This window comes from Haliaeetus leucocephalus, unplaced genomic scaffold (assembly GCF_000737465.1).
Source record: "Haliaeetus leucocephalus isolate CR32 unplaced genomic scaffold, Haliaeetus_leucocephalus-4.0 Scaffold702, whole genome shotgun sequence".
NCBI lineage: Eukaryota > Metazoa > Chordata > Aves > Accipitriformes > Accipitridae > Haliaeetus > Haliaeetus leucocephalus.
The window spans coordinates 1,914,583-1,936,380 of record NW_010973138.1 but is presented as its reverse complement, the minus strand read 5'-3'; the positions used below and the strand labels follow the sequence as shown (position 1 = coordinate 1,936,380).

The following is a 21,798-nucleotide window of genomic DNA, read 5'->3' as shown; positions in this document are numbered from 1 at the left end:
TCCTTTCTCCTGTCACTGATGTCTCTTAGGTTTGGATGGCATCCTGCAACTCTAAGCAGGAGCTGCCACTAACTGTCCTCTTATTGCAAAGAATTGGAGTAAAAAGTGATAGGGTTATAACTGTTTTGGGGAAGGGCAGCATTCTGATTTCATTGCACCCCTATACATCCAGAATTTCTTCAGCAGAGTTACTGCAGATTTACACTGTATTTATCATATCCAAAGCCTGGTCTACACACATTGCAGATCAAGCTTGATGCTGCTATCAATATCTGTGCAAGTTGTGTTCCTCTTCTTAGATGTCAATGAATGTTCCTATGCGGAATTCAACGCTTGTCCTGAGAAAAATACCTGTGTAAATCTGGAGGGTTATTACAGCTGTGACCCTCAGCATGAACATGCAGATGTCATCTCTCACCAGCTGACCCAAAGAAAGGAAGGTAAGAGACACAGGTCTCACCTTGGGAAATACCAAGAATGTTTGTGGTCTATCACAGGAGTCACCTGCAAGGCAAAGATTTCTGGAACACACAGTGCCCCTTCTCCTCCTGTTGGGAGAAGATGCCACATAAGCCAGCTCTTAGCTATGTCTGACTGAAATGCAGTGTATTTATTTCACTGTTCCTTGCTGTTTCTCCTATCTGACCCTCAGCTGTCCTCACTCACCTGCCAAAATCTCTAGCTTCAGACCCTGACTGCTTCTCAGAGCAAGTCATTCATTGTCGGTACACCTCCCCAGCCTCCTGGGAAGGTGCAGTTAATGACACTATTTGTACACAAAGTCTTCCCATTTTGACCGTGTGACTGCAGCCAGGACTCAGTGGTTGTATAATCCCACCCTGAGCGGCTGCACTGCCGCTGAGTCCTCTGCTGGACTGAGTTTGGCAATGGGTGAAATAATCCTTTGTGGTACTAGCTCAGCAAAAGATAGAGGCATGCACTTACAGCCCACAGACATCAATGGGCCTGCTAATAGGCTTTAAGTTAATGAGATAGATAAGTGCTTGCAGATTCTATGCTTTACTTAAAAAACAATTTTGCAATCCTTTAATCTCAAAAGTTGAGATAATGTATTACTTTATGCTTTTGTAATAGGATAATATGTTTATTTTCATTCCTATTTATATTACTTCTACTGCTGCTTTTCAGCTGCAGAAAACATAAATGGTATTATTTTGGATTTACTTTGTTAGGAATACTTTAACTCTTTGATAATACTATTTTTCCCCTAGGCATGGCAGCATCTACTCCAAGTTCAGCATTAGATCCCATTAACACTAGCAATAGCTCTCCGTCTATAAGCAAATCAAGTCTCTTGTCCATAACTAACCAATCTACAGATGCTGGGTGCTGTAAGTAACCTTGGATTTGAATGAATATTGTCTTACTTTTAATTCAGCCCCTCTTTGATCCCTTTTTCCTGGGGCTGGCTGAGTGACAGGAGGGTGTTCACAGAAGCTGTTAATAGTTTTGGAGTGAATCGCCACCTATGGAAATGAAAGAAAGAGGCTTCCCCAATGGGACATTCAGACTGGGGGCTGTGGTGCTGTGAAGTGACCACTGGAGAAACCCCACTGTTATCCCCATGGCTACTGAAGGGAACTGGCCTTCTGGAAGTGGAGGTGGCCACAGTGGGCTTCTTGAGCCACTTGTGAGCCATTCAAGTGCAGGTCCCATCACATGGCTTGTGCTGGATGATCCTCCAGCACAAGAAGCATGCCAGTGAGCGCTGTGTGAGGCCAGCACCACTCACTCACCCTGGACTCAGCTCACTGCATGTCCTAGGCTTGTCCTGGAACAAGGTATGAGAGGATCTGCTACCAACCACCGGAGCTCCTCCTCCACCACAGCCACTGGGGGATGCTTTCGAGTCCATGAAGATGTTTGTTGGTGGGAGACATGAGTCAGGGAGGTTGGCCACAGCTACCCTGCACTGGAGTTAGCCTTTGTGAATACTCTCCCTGCAATACATTAGAGCTGTCTGAGGGACTATGATGGGAACAAACCCATTTGTCTTGATATGGGTGACTTTCAGGCAAGAGTTACCACAATCCTTTTAACAACATCCTGCTCTCCTTGTGGGAGGAAATAGCTTTAAGTAGTTCTTTGCCTAGCTCAGAGAGACAGACTGGATATTCTTCATCTTCATCCACAGCTGCTGATCCAAGGTGAAGCTAGAGGAATTAAACTGCAGTCCCTCTAGTGCAAGGGGCGGTTTGGCTTTGGGGGTATTTGGCAGCCACCTGGCTCAGAGTCCTGGAAACAATTATGTCCTATTGAAACAATTTAAGAAGACAAACTTTCTTCTCAGGCTAACCATTAGCATGAAAGAATTGAAGTTGTGGCAGCAGCATGCCATGGTCTCTAGGTTAGCGTGGGGGATGATGTTCATCTCACCTGACCCCAGCTATCTACAGGAGAGTTGTCTAGTCTGGGCTCTCTCTCTAGTTAGTGGAGACAGACAGGCTCTGCTGGAGGGCAATTCATCCTACCCAGTTTAGACACCTCCTCCTCCTCCTCCTCCTTTGAGGAGAGAAATCATCTCTGAAGGGTCCTGTCTTTTCCCGTTGACATGACAATGATTGCACTGGAGTAGAGTGGCATAAATAGGTGAAATGCTGCCCACCACTCTGCCCCCAGCCTCTATAGGCTGCGGTCTGTGGGGTTTTTCCAGGCAGAAATCAAGGCAGCCTTTGCATGAAGAGGTGCATTTTGGTGATTAAAGTGACAAGTGGCAAAGCAGGTGTCAATGTATGTAGAGTACACAGATCCACTATTCCAAACTTACTCCTGCTGCTTGAACCTGTAGCTCACTGTTTGATTATTAGTGTTACTAGACATTCAACACAAATATGTATAGTAAAAGGAAATAAAAAGAGTAAGCACCCAATTAATCAGTCTAGTGGAATGGTTCATGGATGGGGGGACCTGGTAGTGTGAGAGGGGCAGATTCTGTCCTGACATAAGGTAAAGAGGAGCTTCCCCTATTGATTGTCAAAGTGCTTGTCTATAATAGATTTAGAATAGCACAATGCTTTACAGACGTAATGTTGCTTTTTCTGTGATGACTTTTCCTGGGACTGCAATAGCTCCTTCTGCGGTTAGAAATCACCGAATCTTCAGTGTTACCAGCAACAGTTTTGAAATGTCCTGGCATGTCGCTTCTACTCTGAACCATACTTTCCAAGTCCAAGTGTTCAAGGGCAAAGAGATTGTACAAAACCTGAAGACAGAGGAAATGAAAATGGATGTGTCTCAGCTGGAGGCAGGTGTGCTCTATTCAGTAGAGATCAGCTATGAAACCTGTGGAAAAACCAGCATCTCCCGTCAAAATGTCAAAACAGGTAAATAGCCACTTTAAAATATATATACATTCTCTTTCTCTCTCTCCGCTCTCTCTCTCCATTCACTCACAGTTCACCAGTGATCCATTTGGTCCTCCCTGAACTCCATTTCCCACCTCCTTCAGCACTTTTTCTTTCCTCTGCCCCAGCATTTATGCAACCCAGATTGTCAGGCAGCAGAGCTCTGGCCTTAGCTGATAAAGCAGTGCTGGAGCTGACTCAGACTATCACAGATATCAGGCTAAGCTAGAATACTGTTTTGTTTGGGGGTTTTTTGTGCCTGGCACTGCATTCTGCTGCCATCCATCTCCCATCAAGCCCCATTTTTCCTGGTTGATGGCTGTGGCTATTGAAAAATCCAGTCAACTGGTTTGTCAAGGGCTCAGCTGAGCTAACAAGAGTGCCCAGGGGAAGGCCGGATTCAGGTGAATATTTGCGAGTGACCAGGATTAAAGGGAATAACAAGGGCTGTGTAAGAAAGCTTGCAGAATACCTGCATAATTTTGTTCAATTAGCTAGGGATGCTAGCTCCCTGTGACCCTAGTGGGTTGATCAAACATAATTTTGCTTTTCCATTATCCTTAAATTATTTCCTAAGCCTTCATGCAAATAAAGAAATCAATCTCTCCCCATTTTCTTCAAAAAGCAGGCAGTGAACTATTTAATACTGGCCACAGTGAGAATGCTGCTGTTTATGTTTAGCCGTAAGAGCCTTCCCTTTGATCAGACGAAGGATGACTCCAGTTTGGGTCAGAAGGAAATTACTCCCTTTGTAGCAGGAAAGTAGGAGATCTAGTGGTTATGGAAAGAGGGGGCTGAACTTCAGATTATAAAGTTGGAGCCCTTGAGAAAAAGAAAAGTTTTCCAAAGGTCAGTCCAAAGAGTAACAACCTCAGATTGTTTATACAGGTTAAAGTGGTTATAGATTCTTTGGCTCTTGGTTTTGGCTCACATGCTCTGTACATTATCTGTCAGGGCTTACCAGACACAGAAGTGGCATGCACTGGTTTTTGTTATTATTTTCAGTTTAAGAATATATTTACTATCCATGCTACCAAGATCAGGAAAAAAATAATAATTGTGACTGGTGGACCAGAGATGAGCTCACAGGTGATTCAACCCTGGTGTAACTCAAATGCAGGAGTTATGTAGGGTCAGGTCCACAAGGATATGTGTATACCCAGTTCTCATGCAGTTGTAATCAAGCACCGAAATATCTTTATTGTCCTGATGTAAGTGCATCTCCTCAATGTATAGGAAGCTTGTAGCAGAATATTGGCTTTATTTTCTTGGTTTAATACCAAACTCTCTCAACCTTTTCCTCCTTCTCCCTCCATCATCTGAGATTTTGGTCTGGGTACATCATTTTTGACTGAATCCTTTCCTCTTCCACTTTGTCATTGTGTATTTTAATATTGTGTCCTACAGAGGCCAAGATATTTGGTGTTACTGCAAGAATTCTCAACTACAACTTCACTGATGATTTCCATAATGCCAGCAGCTCAGCTTATGAAGAATTTTCAAGACTGTTGCTTACAGAGGTAACGCTAAAATATCTGTGGATAATATTTTTTTTTTAATTAAGATTTATTAAATGTAATGGAGGATTTTATGCCTGGCTGAAATATCCCTTGAAAATCATCATACTGTTTCCTGTGACCTTTCTTAATAATTAAAACAAAATTCAATTGACTAGACACATCAAGCCCTTGGCCTTATTAGCAATGGAGCCAATGAGAATTTTCCCCTACAGAAGAGCAAAGGAATTAAAAATGCAGGCATGCAACAGGGACTCCATTCCTTGGATCTTTAGTTTGGCAATAAACTCACACTGAATTGACTTCAGGCTTTTTAATGGATTATTGAAATGACATTGCTGGCATTCATTTCAGCACTGTCTTCTCAATAAATGTCTGACTGCTCTCAGAGCTCGCTCTTCTTTAAGGAAAAGTGACTGGGTGAGGCTTTCTTCTCCAGCCTCATTCATTGCATGATGCACACATATAGCCACTGTCCATGCTCAGGTGTAATCAGCCATAAACAAAACTTGAGTCATGAAGTCTATTACCAGCTCTCAGCTTCCCAAACAGGGGGAACATTTCAGATGCTGCAATATCTCACAGTTTTGCTGTAGAGAGCAGGGCCCATACAAAAGAATTGGGATCTCCATCCAAAATGAGACTTTCCCAAAACAAGGGGGGACTCATAAACATATGTGAATATAAAGCCAAGGAAAAAAAAATAATAATGGAGCTATACCTTCAAAGGCAGCACAGAAGAGGCATTTGCTCATGAGAAATAGCAAGTTAAACTTCCTGACATGGTTTTATTTCCAATAGGTGCAAATTCCTGCTTTTGTTGTGCAGAAGGACTTTTGTCAGTGAATCTTCTCTGAGACTAATGCAGACCTAACTGGCATCATGAGGCTGGGAAGGAAAAGGAGCATTGCCCATTTGTGTTGCTTCTGCATCCTTGGGTGTTTGGGAGCACAACATCCCCCTCTCACTTCCTCTCTCCTCTCTTTTTCTTGCCTCCTCACCCTGATCTGAACTTAGACTAGTTAAACAGCTTATTTATAGGAATTTTTGGAGCAAACTCTGGCTGAACATGAGGAAAGTTGTGTTGATTTATGGTGCTGCACTGCGTGCTTAGAGGCATGTTTTGAGGTGGATGTAGGAGCAAAAGGCTCAAGCACGGAGGTGCCTTCTATAGATGTAAGGTGAAACTGCCAACTCCTGCACAGCTCAAATATTGAACATCAGTATGCCAGCTTTAATGTTCAGAGTAACACCGTTTGTTCAACCGATGTGTCTACTTACCGGATTGGTAATCAACCATGGCGCAATTGTGATATTGCCTTGAAACTGGGCTGTCTCAAACACATTTTCTTGAAGTCACCCATCCCCAATTTTCTTGTCTCATCCTGAGATTTCTTTGTCATTGGACTCAGCTGCAGGCTGCACTTGGACTGGTGAGTTTCAAATAATTGCTGGGAGCTAAAGCTATGCCCATACTCGCAAATGAAACATTTCCCAAATCATTCTCTGGCACTGACACCAACTGGCACAAACCATCCTGTACCCATGTGGCTGGGTCTTCCAAAGTACGGTGGTCACATTCAGATTGCCTATTGGGACTGGCCCCTGGCTGATGCTAAGTCTGCCTGGGTACTGCCTGGGGGACTGCTAGCTGCTAGTAGTCAAAATCAAACCAGAGTCTGCTCCAGCAACAGTGGAGTTGACCAAGTTCCACTGTCTGGGAGTGCAGAGGTGAATATATAAGAGGCTTGGGACAAAAAGCTTATGTGACATACACAGCTAACATCAAGGGTCTGATGCATGCAGACTTACTGGGCCAGTTCAGCTCTGATGCAGGCAAACAGGGGCAGAAGGAATTTTGATCTCTTGAGCCAAAATGAAATTTGGTTTGTAAGACCAGTGGTCAGATGGGTACAATTTTTACAGGTACCTAGCTGCACCAAGGAGACTTACACTTCTCTGTGCCTCAAAAATCTCTGAAAAGTAAGATTTCTGAAACACTTTGAAACTTTTCTTTTTACAACATTTTCTATGTTGTGCATATATAAATCTTTAAAATGGTACCGCCATAGTTCAGTTTTAAAAGGAGCTATTCTTGTTGGGTTCCTAACTGTCAATGCTTCTCTCCCTTCGCTCAGCTTGAAAATTCATTTCCACCTAACATTTCTGCTTTATACAAATCTGGGAAGCTGAAAGTGCAGACTGAATCCCTGCAAGCTGGAAGCATCATTGTGAGGCTCAGAATCACTGTGCAGGATCCCGAGTTTCCAGTTGATGCCTCTACATTTGACCCAGTGCTTTCTTACCTGCACAATGGCTCTGTGCTTTTGGTGGATCAGCAGAACACTGCAGTGGAAGGTAATTTTTATTATTTTTTTTCAAACAAGAACACAGCATTTGTGTTCTGATCACACACAGTATTACCAGCATTCTTCACAAAAGGTACTTTATAGAGAGACCAAGTATGTGGTTTGTTGGAGGGAAAAACCATGACTTAAGAACTCCTCCATGGGCTTTTATCCATAAGCCCAGAAGGGATTGGACGAAGGAGCATTGGCTGTTCCCAGGTACCTACAGGAACAGCTTCCCTCCACTGTGTTTAAGGAGGAGTGGAGCCCTTGGTTTCCCTATTAATTTTCCTCCCTCTCCTCTTTGTGAGAATTTGGAAGTTTGCCATATCTTTCTTGAATTGAATTGCAGATGGGGTTACTGTGGAATATTTGTAGCCTTTGGGTACACGTGCCCTCTAAACAGTTTTGTGCTTCAAGGCTGTGGGGCTGCGTTTGGCCCAGGGTTTAAAAAAAGAAATCTAACATCGTCACTACAGAAATCCAGCCAGAGAAGTTCCCAAGGGTCCTCTCAGTGAAAAGGACTAAAGAAACACGCATGGACTTTATGTTAAACTAGGCCTTTGTTTGATCTTCAGTAATCACCATTTTTATCTTCAAAGGTCTAAGTTCTGGCTTCAGGTTTCCCAGCTGGCAGAGCCAGTTAGTGTTCAGAAAGTTGCCAAAGCCGACAGAATGGGTTATTCTCTTCTAGTGTATTGAGCCCTTAAAAGCTCATTTGCTGTGATCAGGGAAAACTCCCTTTGGAGTTGTGAAGCATATGGAGGTTAAGGAGAACAGGACAGGAAAAAAGCCAGGAAAGACAAATTGCACCTGAAGCCTACAAATGTCACAGTGGTAGCAGATACTGACTTGCAAGATGCTGATGGGTCTTGCCAAAATACTTTACAAATACTTTACAAATGTTATTGATCCTGGGACCGAAAGGGTGGGGAGGAAGAAGGCAATAGCTCTGGACTGTTACTTTAATAGCAGAAAACCAGGTGGCTTCCAGTAGCACCACTCTTAGCCAGGAGCACAGCCAACTCCTCCTTAGGAGTAGAGCAAAGGGGTCTATTTCTTAGCTCTGCCCAAACAAGCATTTGTTTGACACAAGTTTCCTAGAGTCAAATGTGGAAAATAAGGCAGAGGAGTGAAGCACATGAAGAAGAGATTTGTATAATGGGCTGTTTTGCTTCCTGGCCCCTGAGAGACCTGGGACATGCCCTTTGACAGTAAGCCTGCACAGATCCTCTTGCACCAGTGGAGCAATGCCACCTGGATCCTCTGTGGAGCCTGGCCACCAAAAGGCTAGGTGCTTGGTTTAGTGACAGTGGCAGAGCAGGGAATTCAACTTTGAAACAGCAACGGTGACGAGTCAGAAGGAATAGAACAACTGAAGGGAGTGGAACAATTGCATCTCTCTTTGAAGATTCATAAATTATTAAGTTCTAGAATGGGACTTTGTTTCAGAGAAATAATCACAGTGATTAATGTCTGCATGTTTTCAGAACAAGCACTTACGATAATGCATTGTTCAAAACAATTTTCTAGCCTCTGATCAGAATTATTTGTCCCAAGACGCAGTTTTCAGTCTAGTTTTCAGCTCTCCCTCACTTACGGCCCTGAGGCAGTGAAGGTGTATGCACAAGGGAGTGCACACAGGGAGGGTTCACATGGGATTCACCAAGATTATTCGTGTCCAAAGCATTAGCTCAGCCTTTGCATATTTGCTGGAACAGGGTGTGAACGGTAATATAAGACACCCGATCTAAATCCCTCAAGACTGAAGAGACTTGGCAATAAAATAGGTCTATAACTCCATGAAAGAAGCATCTCTAATTGATTCAGAGGAGCTGAAGTTAGACATAAGGAACACCCTTAGAGCATATTAATGCATTGATGAACCAGGATCTCTTTTCTGACACTACCAGAAAGGGGGTCATAGTTTTACAGTATTACCTTTGAGAAGAAATCTTTTATAAAAAGAGTTTTTGCCCTTAGCACTTCCTCTGTTAAGAACTGAAGAGTCCTTCCCGTGGGAGTTACTTGCATTTACCTTTTATTTGAAGCAGAAGATTATTTGGATTAAGTCTCTATTTAATATTCTATCTACTGGTAGCTAGTGGTAACAGATCTATTCATTACCTGATGTATCTGGAGGTACTGTGTGCAGAACTTGGTATAATATATGCTTTTGATATAGCTATAGTACAGACATACAATATTTTTTTCACTTCAAGTGTTTACTTCTAAAAAAAATTATTAAAAAAATCTTTACCTGGAGAAAATACTTTTCAGAGTACAAGGGCAAAGGTTGATTTTTTCTGTGAGAGAATAACAACACAGATAGCGTTCTGCATCACTCAGAGCTTGGCTGTCAGATAAATGATGAAAAAAGACCACATTCATAAGTTCAAAAACTGAAGAAAGGACTACTTTATGATTGTTTCTAGTTTAATGCAGCCAGAATGGAGGCTATCTGACTGATGTTCTGGTTTTGGTCTTACAGACTGGGATGAATGTGCTTCTCATGCTGAGAATGACTGCTCTGTGTTTGCTGAGTGTATCAATTTGATGGGCTCGTACCTGTGCAGATGCAAGACAACCATGGATACCAATCCATCCCGACCTGGAAGAAACTGTGAGGGTGAGCAAAAGACTGGCATGTAGTTTCCTGTTGCCATGAAAGGTTGGAATAAACTGTGGGTTTTTACCTCTGCTTTTATTGCACCTGTTTATATAGCAAACAATGTATATATAGACGCACCTTTGTAGTACATGAGGTGTACTTTCTCCTCTTTTGGTATGTCTGGGGCTAATTTCCTCCCACTGTAATGATCCATGGCCTGAGAACCAGAAAAGGAGACCCAGGAATCAAATATGCTTCTTTGTATAGGCATAAACCAGATTCAGCACCATAAAAATCATGTGTTAATGAAATATCCAAGACATGTCTCTGTAATGCTATTACGCGTGGCTGAGTGGTCTCAGTCCCATTTTCAGGCCAGACCCTGGTGCCTCCTCACCCACTTTGAGGTCCCATTTCAATGTGTGTTTGCTGCGTTGCAGGTGAGATTGTGGACCCTCTCACCGAAACGGTGGCTCCTGAAATAACAAACAGCACAGAGTTTTCTGCTGAAGAAGTAAGCCCTGCAGGCCCTGCTTCCCCTGCCACCACCAAGATGGCGGCTGCTGTAGGCTCCAAGATGAGCACCGCCGAGCACCTCCCTGCTGCACCGACCCTGGGTGACCAGCAAGCACCCCACGGTCATTCTCCCACCAGCGCTCCTCCAGCCCCTTGGAAAAAAGGCCTGGCACCACAGGCGGGCTTCCTCGGGGACCACAGCCCCACGGCCACGGGGGTCTCAGCCAGCAAGGAACTGGCCATCAGCGCAGAGCGACAGGCGGCCGTAAATCCATCGCAGCAAAGCTCGGCGGCAGAGGCTTCCCCCGGTGCACTGCAGAGAGCGGCTGCTCTCACAAGTGGGCCCACGGGCACGGCCGGGCAAGACCAACTCAGTTCGCCATTGCTGGTGTTTCCAAACCAAACAGCCTCTGCTACCACCAGAAGTCACACAGCTTTTGGTGTGCCTGAAGCCGACTCTCAAGGTGGCCCTGGTAGAGCTCTGCCGGCCGCGGGGGATGCTGGCGTTCCCACCCTCAATGTCACTCTTAGAGAGCACGTAGAGATGGGAAGGGAGAACAGCTCTTGGTCTGAGAAATACACTGGAGCCCTGGGGTCACCAGCTTTGCCAGGAGTCTCTCCAGCTCCCAGCCTGACGCCAGGCCCAGCCACGGACCGCAGTGAGTATGCGTTCGGCCGGGGCCTGCACGCGTGGTAATTCGGCCACACGAGAAGCAAACCTCACTCGGAGTTGGGAAAGATACACAGTTGGAATCAGTGGTCTGGGATGAAGGCATCTGAAACTAGTTTTTCTGTGTCAAAACTATTTTCTTGCAGGAATTGGCACTTTTTTCCTAAATCAGCATGTCAAAATAATTTCTCTTCCTGGTAATTTGGCAGTTAGCTTTGTCGATGTTACATTTCTTCGTCTCAAATCACGCAGTGCACTGAGCGTGGCTCATCGAAACATATGCTGCTTGTCCCTTTGCCACTCGTCTTGGTTTCTCCTGCATGCTCTGGCACCAGGGTACTGCAGCAGCAGCAGTCGCCTATGGAATTACTTGAAAGGCCTGGGAAGGCAAACGACCTGCCTTCCTCTTCCTCTCAGCGGAGGGTGGATTAGGCACAGCCCCGCAAATCCCCTGTGGGGCAGGAGCTGTGTGGAAACCTGTAAGCCACTTTTTCAAGGGCTGTAATTGAGAATAACTAGGCTGGCAGGGAGTGCTTAATCTGTTTGGGTTTGGGCAGATGTATTTGAGCTAATTGGGGATTTTTCTATTGATTGGAGCTGAATCATATTTCAAGGTTAGAATCAGATTTGGTCTTTAAATTATGGTTTTGTTTGGGATATGAATGCTACTGTCTCTGCCCATCACTGAATGTATTTTTCTTTAGTGTGTTAGTAGGTGATACCTATTTCAGTTTTGTTTCTGCTTGTCTTTATTGTGCCTCTCATGCCGTCCATATCTCTCCAATCCCAAACTGCGCTCCCCTCTGCTCTTTTCTCTTCCCCTCCTCTATGGTCTCCCATTCCTGGGGGGGTCTCCTCTCATCCAGCCCCACTTCTTGTTCTCCCTCATTCCTTTCTCCCTGGTAAACCTCTTTTTCAGCTGTGTAAGGCCAGCTCTGCTGCTTCTCCAGCCTCTCTTGTACCACCAGTCCTGATCACCAGTGCCACAGTGTCCACTTCTCCAGTCCTGCTAAGCTCTGGGCTGCCATGCTGATGCCCCTGTTCAGCTTTTGTCTTCTCTCTTCTTCATGTTGTGTCCTTAGCTCTTTCTGGCATGGGTGAGACCTGGGAACAGAGCTGGGCAAATAACTGATTTGGGACCTTGGTGGCCAAATGGAGGAAAAAAATAACTTTGGACCGAACAACATGTTGACCTGAATGAAAAAGCTCCATTTACTGCTTTGCTTTGTGTTCCCCATACCCCCTTTCAATGCAGGGAAGAGTTAAAAAAATGTGGGTTTTGTTTGTTTTTTTTTTTTTTTTTTTTTAAATTAAAACAGAAAATGTTCATTTAAAAAAAAAAATCAAAATAGCTAATTTTAACTGACAAAAATAGCAAAGGTCGTTTTCTTCCAGCTGGAAAACAAATTGAAGAATTCTACACAAACAAGTTCAGTTTATACAAGCTTGTTTTTTTCTCCTGATGAATCAAATATTCAGCCAAGTGCTTTTGCTGGGAAAGAAGCTTGTGAAGGGATTATGCCTGGGGAACAAGAGGAAGAGCCACCAAAGTGGTATCTCACTAGACCGGAGTAGGAAATTCAGAGGGCAAAAATCCGTGTTTGGTGAAGTTTAATATATAGCTCCTCCTTGCGGCAACGTCTCTGACCTGGAGGGTCAGCCTCAGCCAACTCTTCATCGCCTGTCATGTCTTTTAAATACTGATTTTTTTTTTGTTTGCTTGAAAATTGTTCAGAACATTTTCCCCTCTCACCATCAGATAACTGAATGTGGTTTATCTCCTAAGTACCTAGGCTCACGTGACAGGAGAACCCATAGCAAAAAGCAAGCCCAAATCCTTTGATCTGACTGGTGGTGGTGAGGGTTCCTTTGGGATCACAAGTATGCTGGGATAAAGGAAGCCTGCTTTGGTGGCTTGCTTTAAGTGGGCACGACTTTCTCCATTCCCTTCCAAAGCTTTACTTGATGACTATTTCTTTTCCTCTACTATCTGTCCCATTTCAAAAGATTATTATCCCCAATATGATTAGAACCAACTTTGACGTAACATGGTCCACAGAGTTTATGCAGAGCCCTGCTTTTCAATTCTTGCTGCTTCAGAAAAAGCAGCTAATATGGGAGGCTAAAACTCAGTATAGGAGTCTGACAGTCTCAGAGCTGGAACCTGGTGCCTTATATACTGTTGAAATCAGGACAGATGTGTGTAAGGAGGAAAGCAAGCTGATACACCAGAAAGTAAAGACTGGTAACTTGATTCAGAAACAATTTTAAACTGAAGCCTTAGCCAGATGATAGGGCTCTTGAAGTCTTTGGTGAAGACTATCCTATATTTATATAAAACTTTGAAACACCAGATCTTGGTATGCTAGGAGTGATGTTCTGTTAGCAGCTGGAAGGCAGCGTGAAGACAACTGGCTGGCAATGGTCACAGTATAGGGTGGTGGCAGTCAGGTTGCCTGGCTAGGCACTAAAAGGATGCTAGGGGTATGAATCATGTCTTGAGAAGCTCTTTCTCTCCTGCTTGTGATCACCTTCAGTGTCTGTAGTAACAATGTCAAAACCAGTGATTTTGAGAAATAACTTAAGACATTTGAGACTACCTTAATATGATTCAGCAGATACAACTTCAGGGCGGAAGCGTACACCCTGTTGGGGTTCATCTTATCTTACAATAGCTGTCTAAAATGTAGATGTTTAATCTCAGGCAGCTGTCTAGCCTTCCTCTGAGGGTGGAGGGAGGACCTTGGTGCTGCAGTGATTTGCCCTCTGGAGGCACTGGTGTCACCTCATTGCGTGTAGAGGGAGCTGGGACAGCTAGCTGAGTCTAGGAGAGCAATTCAGGTGCCTGAACATAGCCATGGAGCAATATTTCAGATGCCCTGGAGCATCCAAGACAGAGCTGGCAGATATAAGACCTACAGGAGGTCAGTGCCCTTATGAGAATCATCTAGGGGTCAGAGAGGGCAGACTAAGGTGCTGGATGCCTATGTTTAGGCATTTGGGGTTTTGGCTACATTTCAGAGGGCTGGCTTTCTGCTGTTTTGAGTTGATGCACACTCCATGTGGCCAGACATGCTGGTGACTGTCACACACTTGTCCATGGACTACAGTCCACAGAACACGCATTTAAATTGTCTTCTTCTTACTTTGCAGCTGTCCAGAAACTTAGTGGCACAGTACGGATAACAAATGTGAAATACTCCCTGGGCTTTAGCAATACGAGCAGTGAGGAATACCAAACCTTTGCACAGCTCTTTCTTGATGAAGTAAGTGGCTAAGAAGGACATGACCTGTTACCAGACTCAATGAAACCACGTGTATGATCTTTTTCCCATGAAGGCTGTACGCCACATGTGCGCCCCTTGACCCATCTGTAAGGTCTGAGTTCCCCTGGCTGTCTGAGACTGCAGGATGAGGGTGCAGCTGTGGTTTAGAGTGAGATCAGGATTTGGGGATTCTCTGGTACCTCCATTTCTTCTGCTTCTCATACCTGGTTATACTGGCTTATTGTTTTCCTCCAACGGTGTGGTGGAAAGTTAATGGATATTTGCAAAGCGCTCTGATATCCTTGCCCTGCACAGCAGTATACTAATAAACCATGATTGTTATTACCCTTTGTGATAGTACCTTAAGGCTGACATTTCTTATAGTTATCCTTGGTTTTGTAGCCCTGTATCTGGAAAGGGAGTGGTTTCTTGATAAGTCACCTCTGCCCTCACTTCTAATTAGAGCACAGGGTATCAAAGCACACTGTAATATCAGTTGTGCCTTTAATGCTCTCATAATTCTCAGGCATCGCCTTTGACAGTATCACTCTTCTAATTTCTTAGTTGATTTATCAGAAGTTTGTTCCTGCTGGTGTTTCCTCAAACACAGCTGTGCTTGGAAAAAGGCTGGTTATGCTGGGCTGCTTTATTGCCTTTCTTATCTCCCCTTAACTGTCTGTGTTGTTAGAGGCCTTGAAAACTATGATGATAAATCCATTGCTGACAATCGTATGAATTTTCAAATCCTGCAGAGGCCTCCCCAGCCTCTCACCATGTACAGAGTTACAACCTGTCACCAAAATACAGCTGTCCGCAGCAGATGCAGTGACAGCAGCGTGTGTTTGGGCAGAGGTCGGGCCAGCGTGGGGTTAGAGACGACTGCAAGGAGGGAAAAGCGTGATCCCTTTAGCTGTGCATGATGTTTTCTTGGATATCGAATAAGTTTCCCACTGGTTGTTACCGGTTTGCACCTTTCTGGATGTGTTAGCAGAGCACAGCTTCCTTAGACTTGTTTTGGCCCCAAGCTGTCACATCAGAAAAACAGTCACAAAATGAGAGTGACGTGGTTAGCAAAGTGAAAGGGGAGCAATTCTCCACTGACCTCACTCTCATTCAGCATCACTTTCTGCCTGAGGCTATTTTGGAATAGCATACTATTAAAATGGACTAAAATGAATATATTTTCTTCATTCAGTCAGATACCTTAGTTCAGAAAATCATGGATACAAATGTATTTGGAAAATTTATAAAACGATTGCATAAAGCAACTACAGCAAGTTTTGCGTCAGTTTTACCCGGTTCTCAAAGTTTCAGGCAGAAAACAGTCACTTACGATTATAAGGAACTAACTCCTTTTTCCAGCGCACTGGTTTTGTGGATCAGCTGGCGAGATGTGTTAGTGTTGATTCCATCTGCCGCTGAGCCACTGTATATAGGCTACTGCATATGGCAAAATATATTGTCTTTTAATATAAGCATTGTGTTTCTAGATGCCAAAGAAAAGGAAGTTTAAGAAAATAGAAAGATCTGCATATATACTTTTCAGGTCATAAGGGCCAGAAATTGATGCTTTAAAGTAAGTGAGGAAAGTTTCATGGACTTTAAAACCACTACCAGGTTCCAGTTAAATAAACTTTGCCAGAGATTTTGTTTTAAACCTCTCTGGAGTCACCATCTACAATTCAGAGGATTTATAAATCCTAATATGTATAATGCTCTTTAGCATAGAGCTGCCCCAGCGCTTAAATGCCATGTGGTTAAATTGGCAGCACAGCAAATGGAAATACTGTCCGTTAAATAATATGTAGATAAGAATGAGGTAAAAACTTGATGTGACAACTTGCATTGTCATTGTCCAGACTAGTTTCACCATCCTCCTTGCAATGTAACTGAAAAACAACACAGCTAAGGGCAAGAGAGTATTTTAGTCTTCTTGGGTTTTGCTCAGTCTGTCTTTTGCAAGAGCGAATAAGAATATCATGACAGCTAGGGCTTGTCCTCAAGAAAATGAATCAGGAAAACAAAAGGTTTGAATTGAAAATGCATTCACTGAGGTGCATTAAATTCCTGAGGGGAAAGGTTGTTTTGAATTTGGGTGTCTTAAACTTAACTGAGTGACAAAAAGTGTGAAACTGATAAATGATACTGCCTTATCAAGGTGACCCCCTCATTTGGAAGTGACATAGCCTTTGTTTGATGTAGCTTAATGCACTTAAAATGATAGCAGTTAAAGCTATCTGAATGTGGAATGAGTGTTGATACAGGGATTAAGGCAGTTTCTTATTCCAGTGTAATTTTACCCCTTTTGTTAATTTGAGTTTATCCGCAATTTGGGACACGCTTAAAGCTGCTGGTAGTGGTGGCTGGGCAGATATGTGCTCTAGTACCTTCTCTCTGAAGGTGCAGCCAAAGCACAGACAGTGAGGAGGTTTTTTTTTTCTCTTTGAGTGAAAAAACAGGCTTCATGCAGGATTGTTCAAATTAATGTACCTTTTACTTACTTATTGCCAGTTTCCAGACCACCAGTGCATTCCCTGCTCTGCCGGCCATGCAGGCTTCTGTGCAGGTACCCACAATAGCTCCAAAGAGCTGCTGACATTTTGCCTAGGACCTAGGGATGGGTGGTCCCAGAAAACCCACCAAACATGCCACAGCCATCCGTGGGGTGAGCCTGGCTGCCTGGGTCTGCCACTTTCCTTTTGCTCAAAAAACCTATTGGCCTTTTCCGTCCTGTTAAATTGGTTTTAGTGTGGCTTCCATCTGGCCGTGACTTTATTTGCCTCCTGTTTTTCTTGCCTGAGCAAGGGAAATTCCTTTCCCTCGTTGCTGGTGTTAATTTTGCTCATGTTCTCTCTTTTTCTCATGGCTCTTCTTCTGGCATACTGATTTCTCCTGGTCTGGCATTGCTCATGTTTCCTTTGTGTGCTACAGAAATTGTAGATACAATGATGGATCCCAAGATAATTTATTTGCCTAGTAAGAAAACCTTATACTCAAGGGTATTAGATATTGAATAAAAGTTCAGTCTTTCTTCTCCTTTTTTTCTAGCCCCAGTTCATCAACCATTATTTTGGTAACCTAGGGTGTGGTACCTGTTGTGAAATCATGTAGCCTTCTGGATAAAGGGTTTTGTAGTGTCACCTAGTGGCTAAATACAAATACCATGAATGTCCCTTGACACTTTTCAAGCTCCGAGTCCTGCTTTGCAAGGAAAAATACAAATAAGGATGGAAACAAAATAAACAAACAAAAAACAGACAAAAAAAAATTCCCAAGCCTTAGGTAAAAAGAAGCACCTATAAAATAAAACCTTCAGGTTAGATGAGAAGGAAATACAGGTGAAATCGGAGATGGGCTGGGAGGATGTCCCAGGTGTGCATATTTAATGTGCAGAAGTTCAGACAGAAACTATGAAAGATGAAAACTTAGGGCTGACCTCCAACTTTTCAGTACATGCTTGCGAAACAGCAGAAAGACAGAGGAGAAGGGGGCCAAAATCCCCCTGGCTTGGTGAGATGGGAGATTTGGGAGCTGACAAGGACAGCCTACGGTCTGCCCAGGCTTTCGTAGGGAAGTTAGCTCTTTCCATCCTCCCGGCTCTGCCTGCGTGCCCCATGAGGCACTGCAAGGTTTGCTGTGTGGGACTTCCAGGCATGTGGGAGCCCTTTCCAGCTGCATGCAGGGGGTTTGCTCTGTGCAATGTTACCTTGCCACTGAGTGCATGCAACACACATCAGCTCTGACGACTCAGAAAAGGTGCAGTGTGCCTGCAAAATCTGGGGCTGTCTGCGGGGCTGGATACTACATAGCGGGCAAGTAAGTCAGGGCTGGATAACACACAGCAGGCAGGTAAGTCAGGCTTGGCACACAGGTGTGCAAAAGCTGTGATCACCTAGGAGAATCCAGCACAAAATACACCAGCTCTGTGTGTGGGTGCAAGAGAAACAAGGCTGCTTCTCCTGTTGGCTCCCACCGCTGACCCTTGCCTTGCCTCTTCCCTAGGCTTTCCCTGGTAGGAGTCACTGCCTGCAGCCCTGAGCGTTACACTACTGACATAAGCTCTGCCTTAAACTCATGGCTGAAATCCAGCCCTGCTGCTCCAGATATTTCCTGCAGAAGACGTGTAGGGGAAGAAAGGGTTGGAGGTGACTGCAGTGTAGCCTCCACCTGCCCCCTTAATTCTCTGGAAATTTGAGCTAGGGAAGGAAGTGAGTGATGTACCCTAAAGAGAGGGCCTAAAGCAAAGCGAGGTGCTGGGAAAGAGGAGTGACTCTCCTGTGCAGGGCAGCTATGTCTCAGCTCTCTCCTGGGCCAAGTGTGGCTCGTCTGGCCCTTACGATGTGGTTGCTCTGCTGCTCTGTGCCTTTCTCTTTGCTGGTACCTCCTGGGAGCCTGACAGCCATAGAAGGGTAAAAGCAAAGAGCAAGTATGCAGAGAAATCACAAAAATTTAGGTGTTTCTATGGCTGTTTCCATCTCTCTGTGTCCTGCATTGAAGCTAGTGGCTGCTAAGTACAAGACAGCTCTGTGTATCCCAGGCTCAGGAGGGTTAACAGAGATGGCATGGGGTTTGTCCTTCACATGCTACTGGGAGCTGCTCTTCTACTGTGGACAGTCTCCTGTTGCACTGTTGCTGGCAGTTTTTAAGTGCAATTTTAATATCAATAGCTCAGAACAGCCTGTACTACCTGCCTGATGCAGGCTTGAAAGTTATGTCCCATGCTTTCTGTTGCTGCACTTTCTATTTGTAAGTGTGGAAGAACGTAAAAAGATTTCCCAGATGTAGGTAAGAGATATTAGGAAACACAGAGGATCTGTGAGCATCTCCTGGAGAAAGGGAGAGAAGAAAATATAAAATTTTAATGGAAAAATTCAGGACATTGATGGATGGTATCACACAGCCTGGGCTTACCCTGGCATCTGGTCTTCAGGTATGCACTCTACCTGCATTGTGGTTATACGCTGGGGGAAGACCTGGCATGCAAACCTCTGTGCATGTGTGTGCCTTGCTTTCCCTTGGGAGGTGCAGGTAGGCAGGGAGTCCAGTGCTGTCTTATCAGGCCCCTTATCTAGGTGACTAGAGGAGAAGGACTGAAGGGAGAACTTGTGGATGTTTACTGGTCTCTCTTTGTGGTTAGTTTCTCAGAAAAAGGCTGTATTTCTGTGTATAATATTTTCTCAACATGTCCTTTAAAGCTGAATTAATATTAGCCTTGTGTCTTGTCTGGGGTTGGTCCCGTGAAATGATACCATCTGACCTGTGTCTGCTCCTCCTGTGGCTGGTGCTGGGCCTGGAGATGAAGGGGAATGGTGCTGGAAACGCAAATGCTGTTGTATGTCCCCCCAGGGCTCCTGCGTACGTCCAGGTGCCCTACCCCATGGACTGCTCTCCTGTGGGAGGAGGAGGAGGAGATGTTTCCGTGGGTGGCTGCCCTCCAGAGGTACCCAGCCTTGGAGGGTGGAAAGGGAAGAGGTCAAACATACAGCTCCAGTCTGTTTATCTCTTTGAGAGGGGTTGGTGGCTCCATCTGAGCCAGTGGAGAGACTGAGCAGCCCAGCTGATGCAAAGCCTCACACAGGGCTGTGTTTTCCCATCCCGCAGAAAGCTGACCGTCCTGCTCTCCGGTGTGGTAAAGGAGGCAGCTTCTGGGGCTATCATGACTAAGGCTCAGCGTGCTTTGAAAAAGGTGGCATTTCCTTTCTTAGGCCACTAGTGAAGTCCAAGGTTACTGTGTACAGACTGTGAATGTTTATTTTATTGATTTCTCTAGACTGACCTAAGTTCAGCTGTGATTTGGTGCTGCAATACTTTGAGGGGGACTATTCCTATTCAAAATAGTGCGGAGCCATTTCCTAGCCTGGCTCTTGGACTCTTGAAAAGGACCATGAGCCAGGGTTGTGTGCCCTGATGACAGTCAGAATTTGCAAAAATAATATGATACTCCTCAGGGAAGACTTTAATGAAATATTTCTGAAATCAAACTGAAGACTAGCTTGACAGGAGTTTGAACTGTGTGGCAGTGCTGATGAAAAGAAACACCTTTCTGTTTTCCTTACCCTGGTCCAGGCATTTAAAAAGAGGTATTATTTGCTTGGCTCTGGTGCGAAATCACCTGTGAAGAAAGGCTTGAGGGTGGTCTGCTCTAAGCTGTAACGTACCTGAGCTGAGGGAGCCCTCTGAGACATCTATGCAGTGTGGAGTGCCAGGAGGCATCTCCACTTCCACTGGCAGCTCCTCCTCGAATTGGGTTGCCCCCTCTCCCTGGAGGCATTTTGAGAGGCAGAACACGGGAGCTTCCCTGCAGTCTCCTCCCTCCCTTGCTGTTACCAGAGGCAAGGACCTGTGCCAAATGACAGATGAGGTATCTTAATCGCTTAGCTTGTTTAATATTCATGATTAAATATATACCACATCCTTCAGCTGCTGTAGAGTGGAAATGTTATAAAGCAAAAGGTCAATTTTCTGCTGCTTCCCTCCCGAGTATGAAGCACAATTGTAATGCATATGCTCTCTTCTGGACAGTGTACAAAGTCTAAAATGTAATTGCTTCTATCTGTCCATCTCCACATGCATTTTGTTTTTACTCCAGGTACATAAATCTCTGCCCCTTGAGGTTCTTCAGCAGATGGATGCTGGCCTGATTAAAGTGTTGATAACGGGTATTACTAATGGGAGCACGGTGGTAAGTTTCAATTTACTGATTGCAGAAGATGTGGATATCTACTACATCATCACCACTTTTCGTGATGCCTTTGAACACAGCTCCTATTTCACAATTGACAAAAGCAGTCTCTCCATAAACGGTAAGGAGCAGCTTGTATCCCGATAGTTCTTCAGAACTAGAAAGATGATAAAGCCTTTTATTAATCTGTATTTTTTGAGGTGAAAGTATCTGCAAAGCAGAGGGATGAAAAGCCATTCTCTCTCCTTATATTGCTCCTGCTTATCCATCCAAAAAACTTTTTCAGAGAACATCAAAAGATGAAATAAGAAGTGAGGTACTCCTGATCCAATAGGACAAAACCAACTAGTCTTTTTGTCTATAGCTAGCATTAATTTTATAGAGAAGAAGGTACATTAGAAACAGTGGTCACAAATTGAGGGTTTTATAAGCTACCAGTGGAAACAGGCCCCTGTACACAGACATAGCTAGCTTTGTTTAAAATAATTTTGAACCACATTACTCTCTGCTTTGCACTGATAATTTTTCATGAGATAGAAACCCCAAGAAACAAATAAATGAAACTGTGAATCCTTCTGCCCTGGGAGTATGTGTTTTCCTCACATACCTGTGTGTCGAGAGTTCAGATGAAAGTCATCACTTTACCAAGACCAGCACAATGGCTGATTGTACAACTTCTTTTCCTTTATATGTAATTTTAGTTGGTAACAAGAAACATTAGTCTCCTGACTAACTGCTGTTGAATGCTGTTTCACAAGTTGATGTGTCATCTCTGAAAAAAATAACAATTTCTATATCCTTAACAGGATATAATTGTCCAAAG

At 44.2% G+C, this 21,798-nt stretch overlaps 1 protein-coding gene across 1 annotated transcript in view; it reads left to right on the top strand.

Moving 5' to 3' along the window:
• UMODL1 (uromodulin-like 1) overlaps window positions 1–21,798 on the top strand; it is a 51,123-nt gene that overhangs the window by 17,360 nt on the left and 11,965 nt on the right. Inside the window, exons 6-14 of the mRNA XM_010580295.1 lie at window positions 300–440; window positions 1,233–1,352; window positions 3,090–3,344; window positions 4,773–4,885; window positions 7,021–7,240; window positions 9,722–9,859; window positions 10,282–11,016; window positions 14,181–14,293; window positions 20,883–21,096. Coding sequence (XP_010578597.1) covers window positions 300–440; window positions 1,233–1,352; window positions 3,090–3,344; window positions 4,773–4,885; window positions 7,021–7,240; window positions 9,722–9,859; window positions 10,282–11,016; window positions 14,181–14,293; window positions 20,883–21,096 — 2,049 coding nt within the window. The remainder of the gene's footprint in view (window positions 1–299; window positions 441–1,232; window positions 1,353–3,089; window positions 3,345–4,772; window positions 4,886–7,020; window positions 7,241–9,721; window positions 9,860–10,281; window positions 11,017–14,180; window positions 14,294–20,882; window positions 21,097–21,798) is intronic.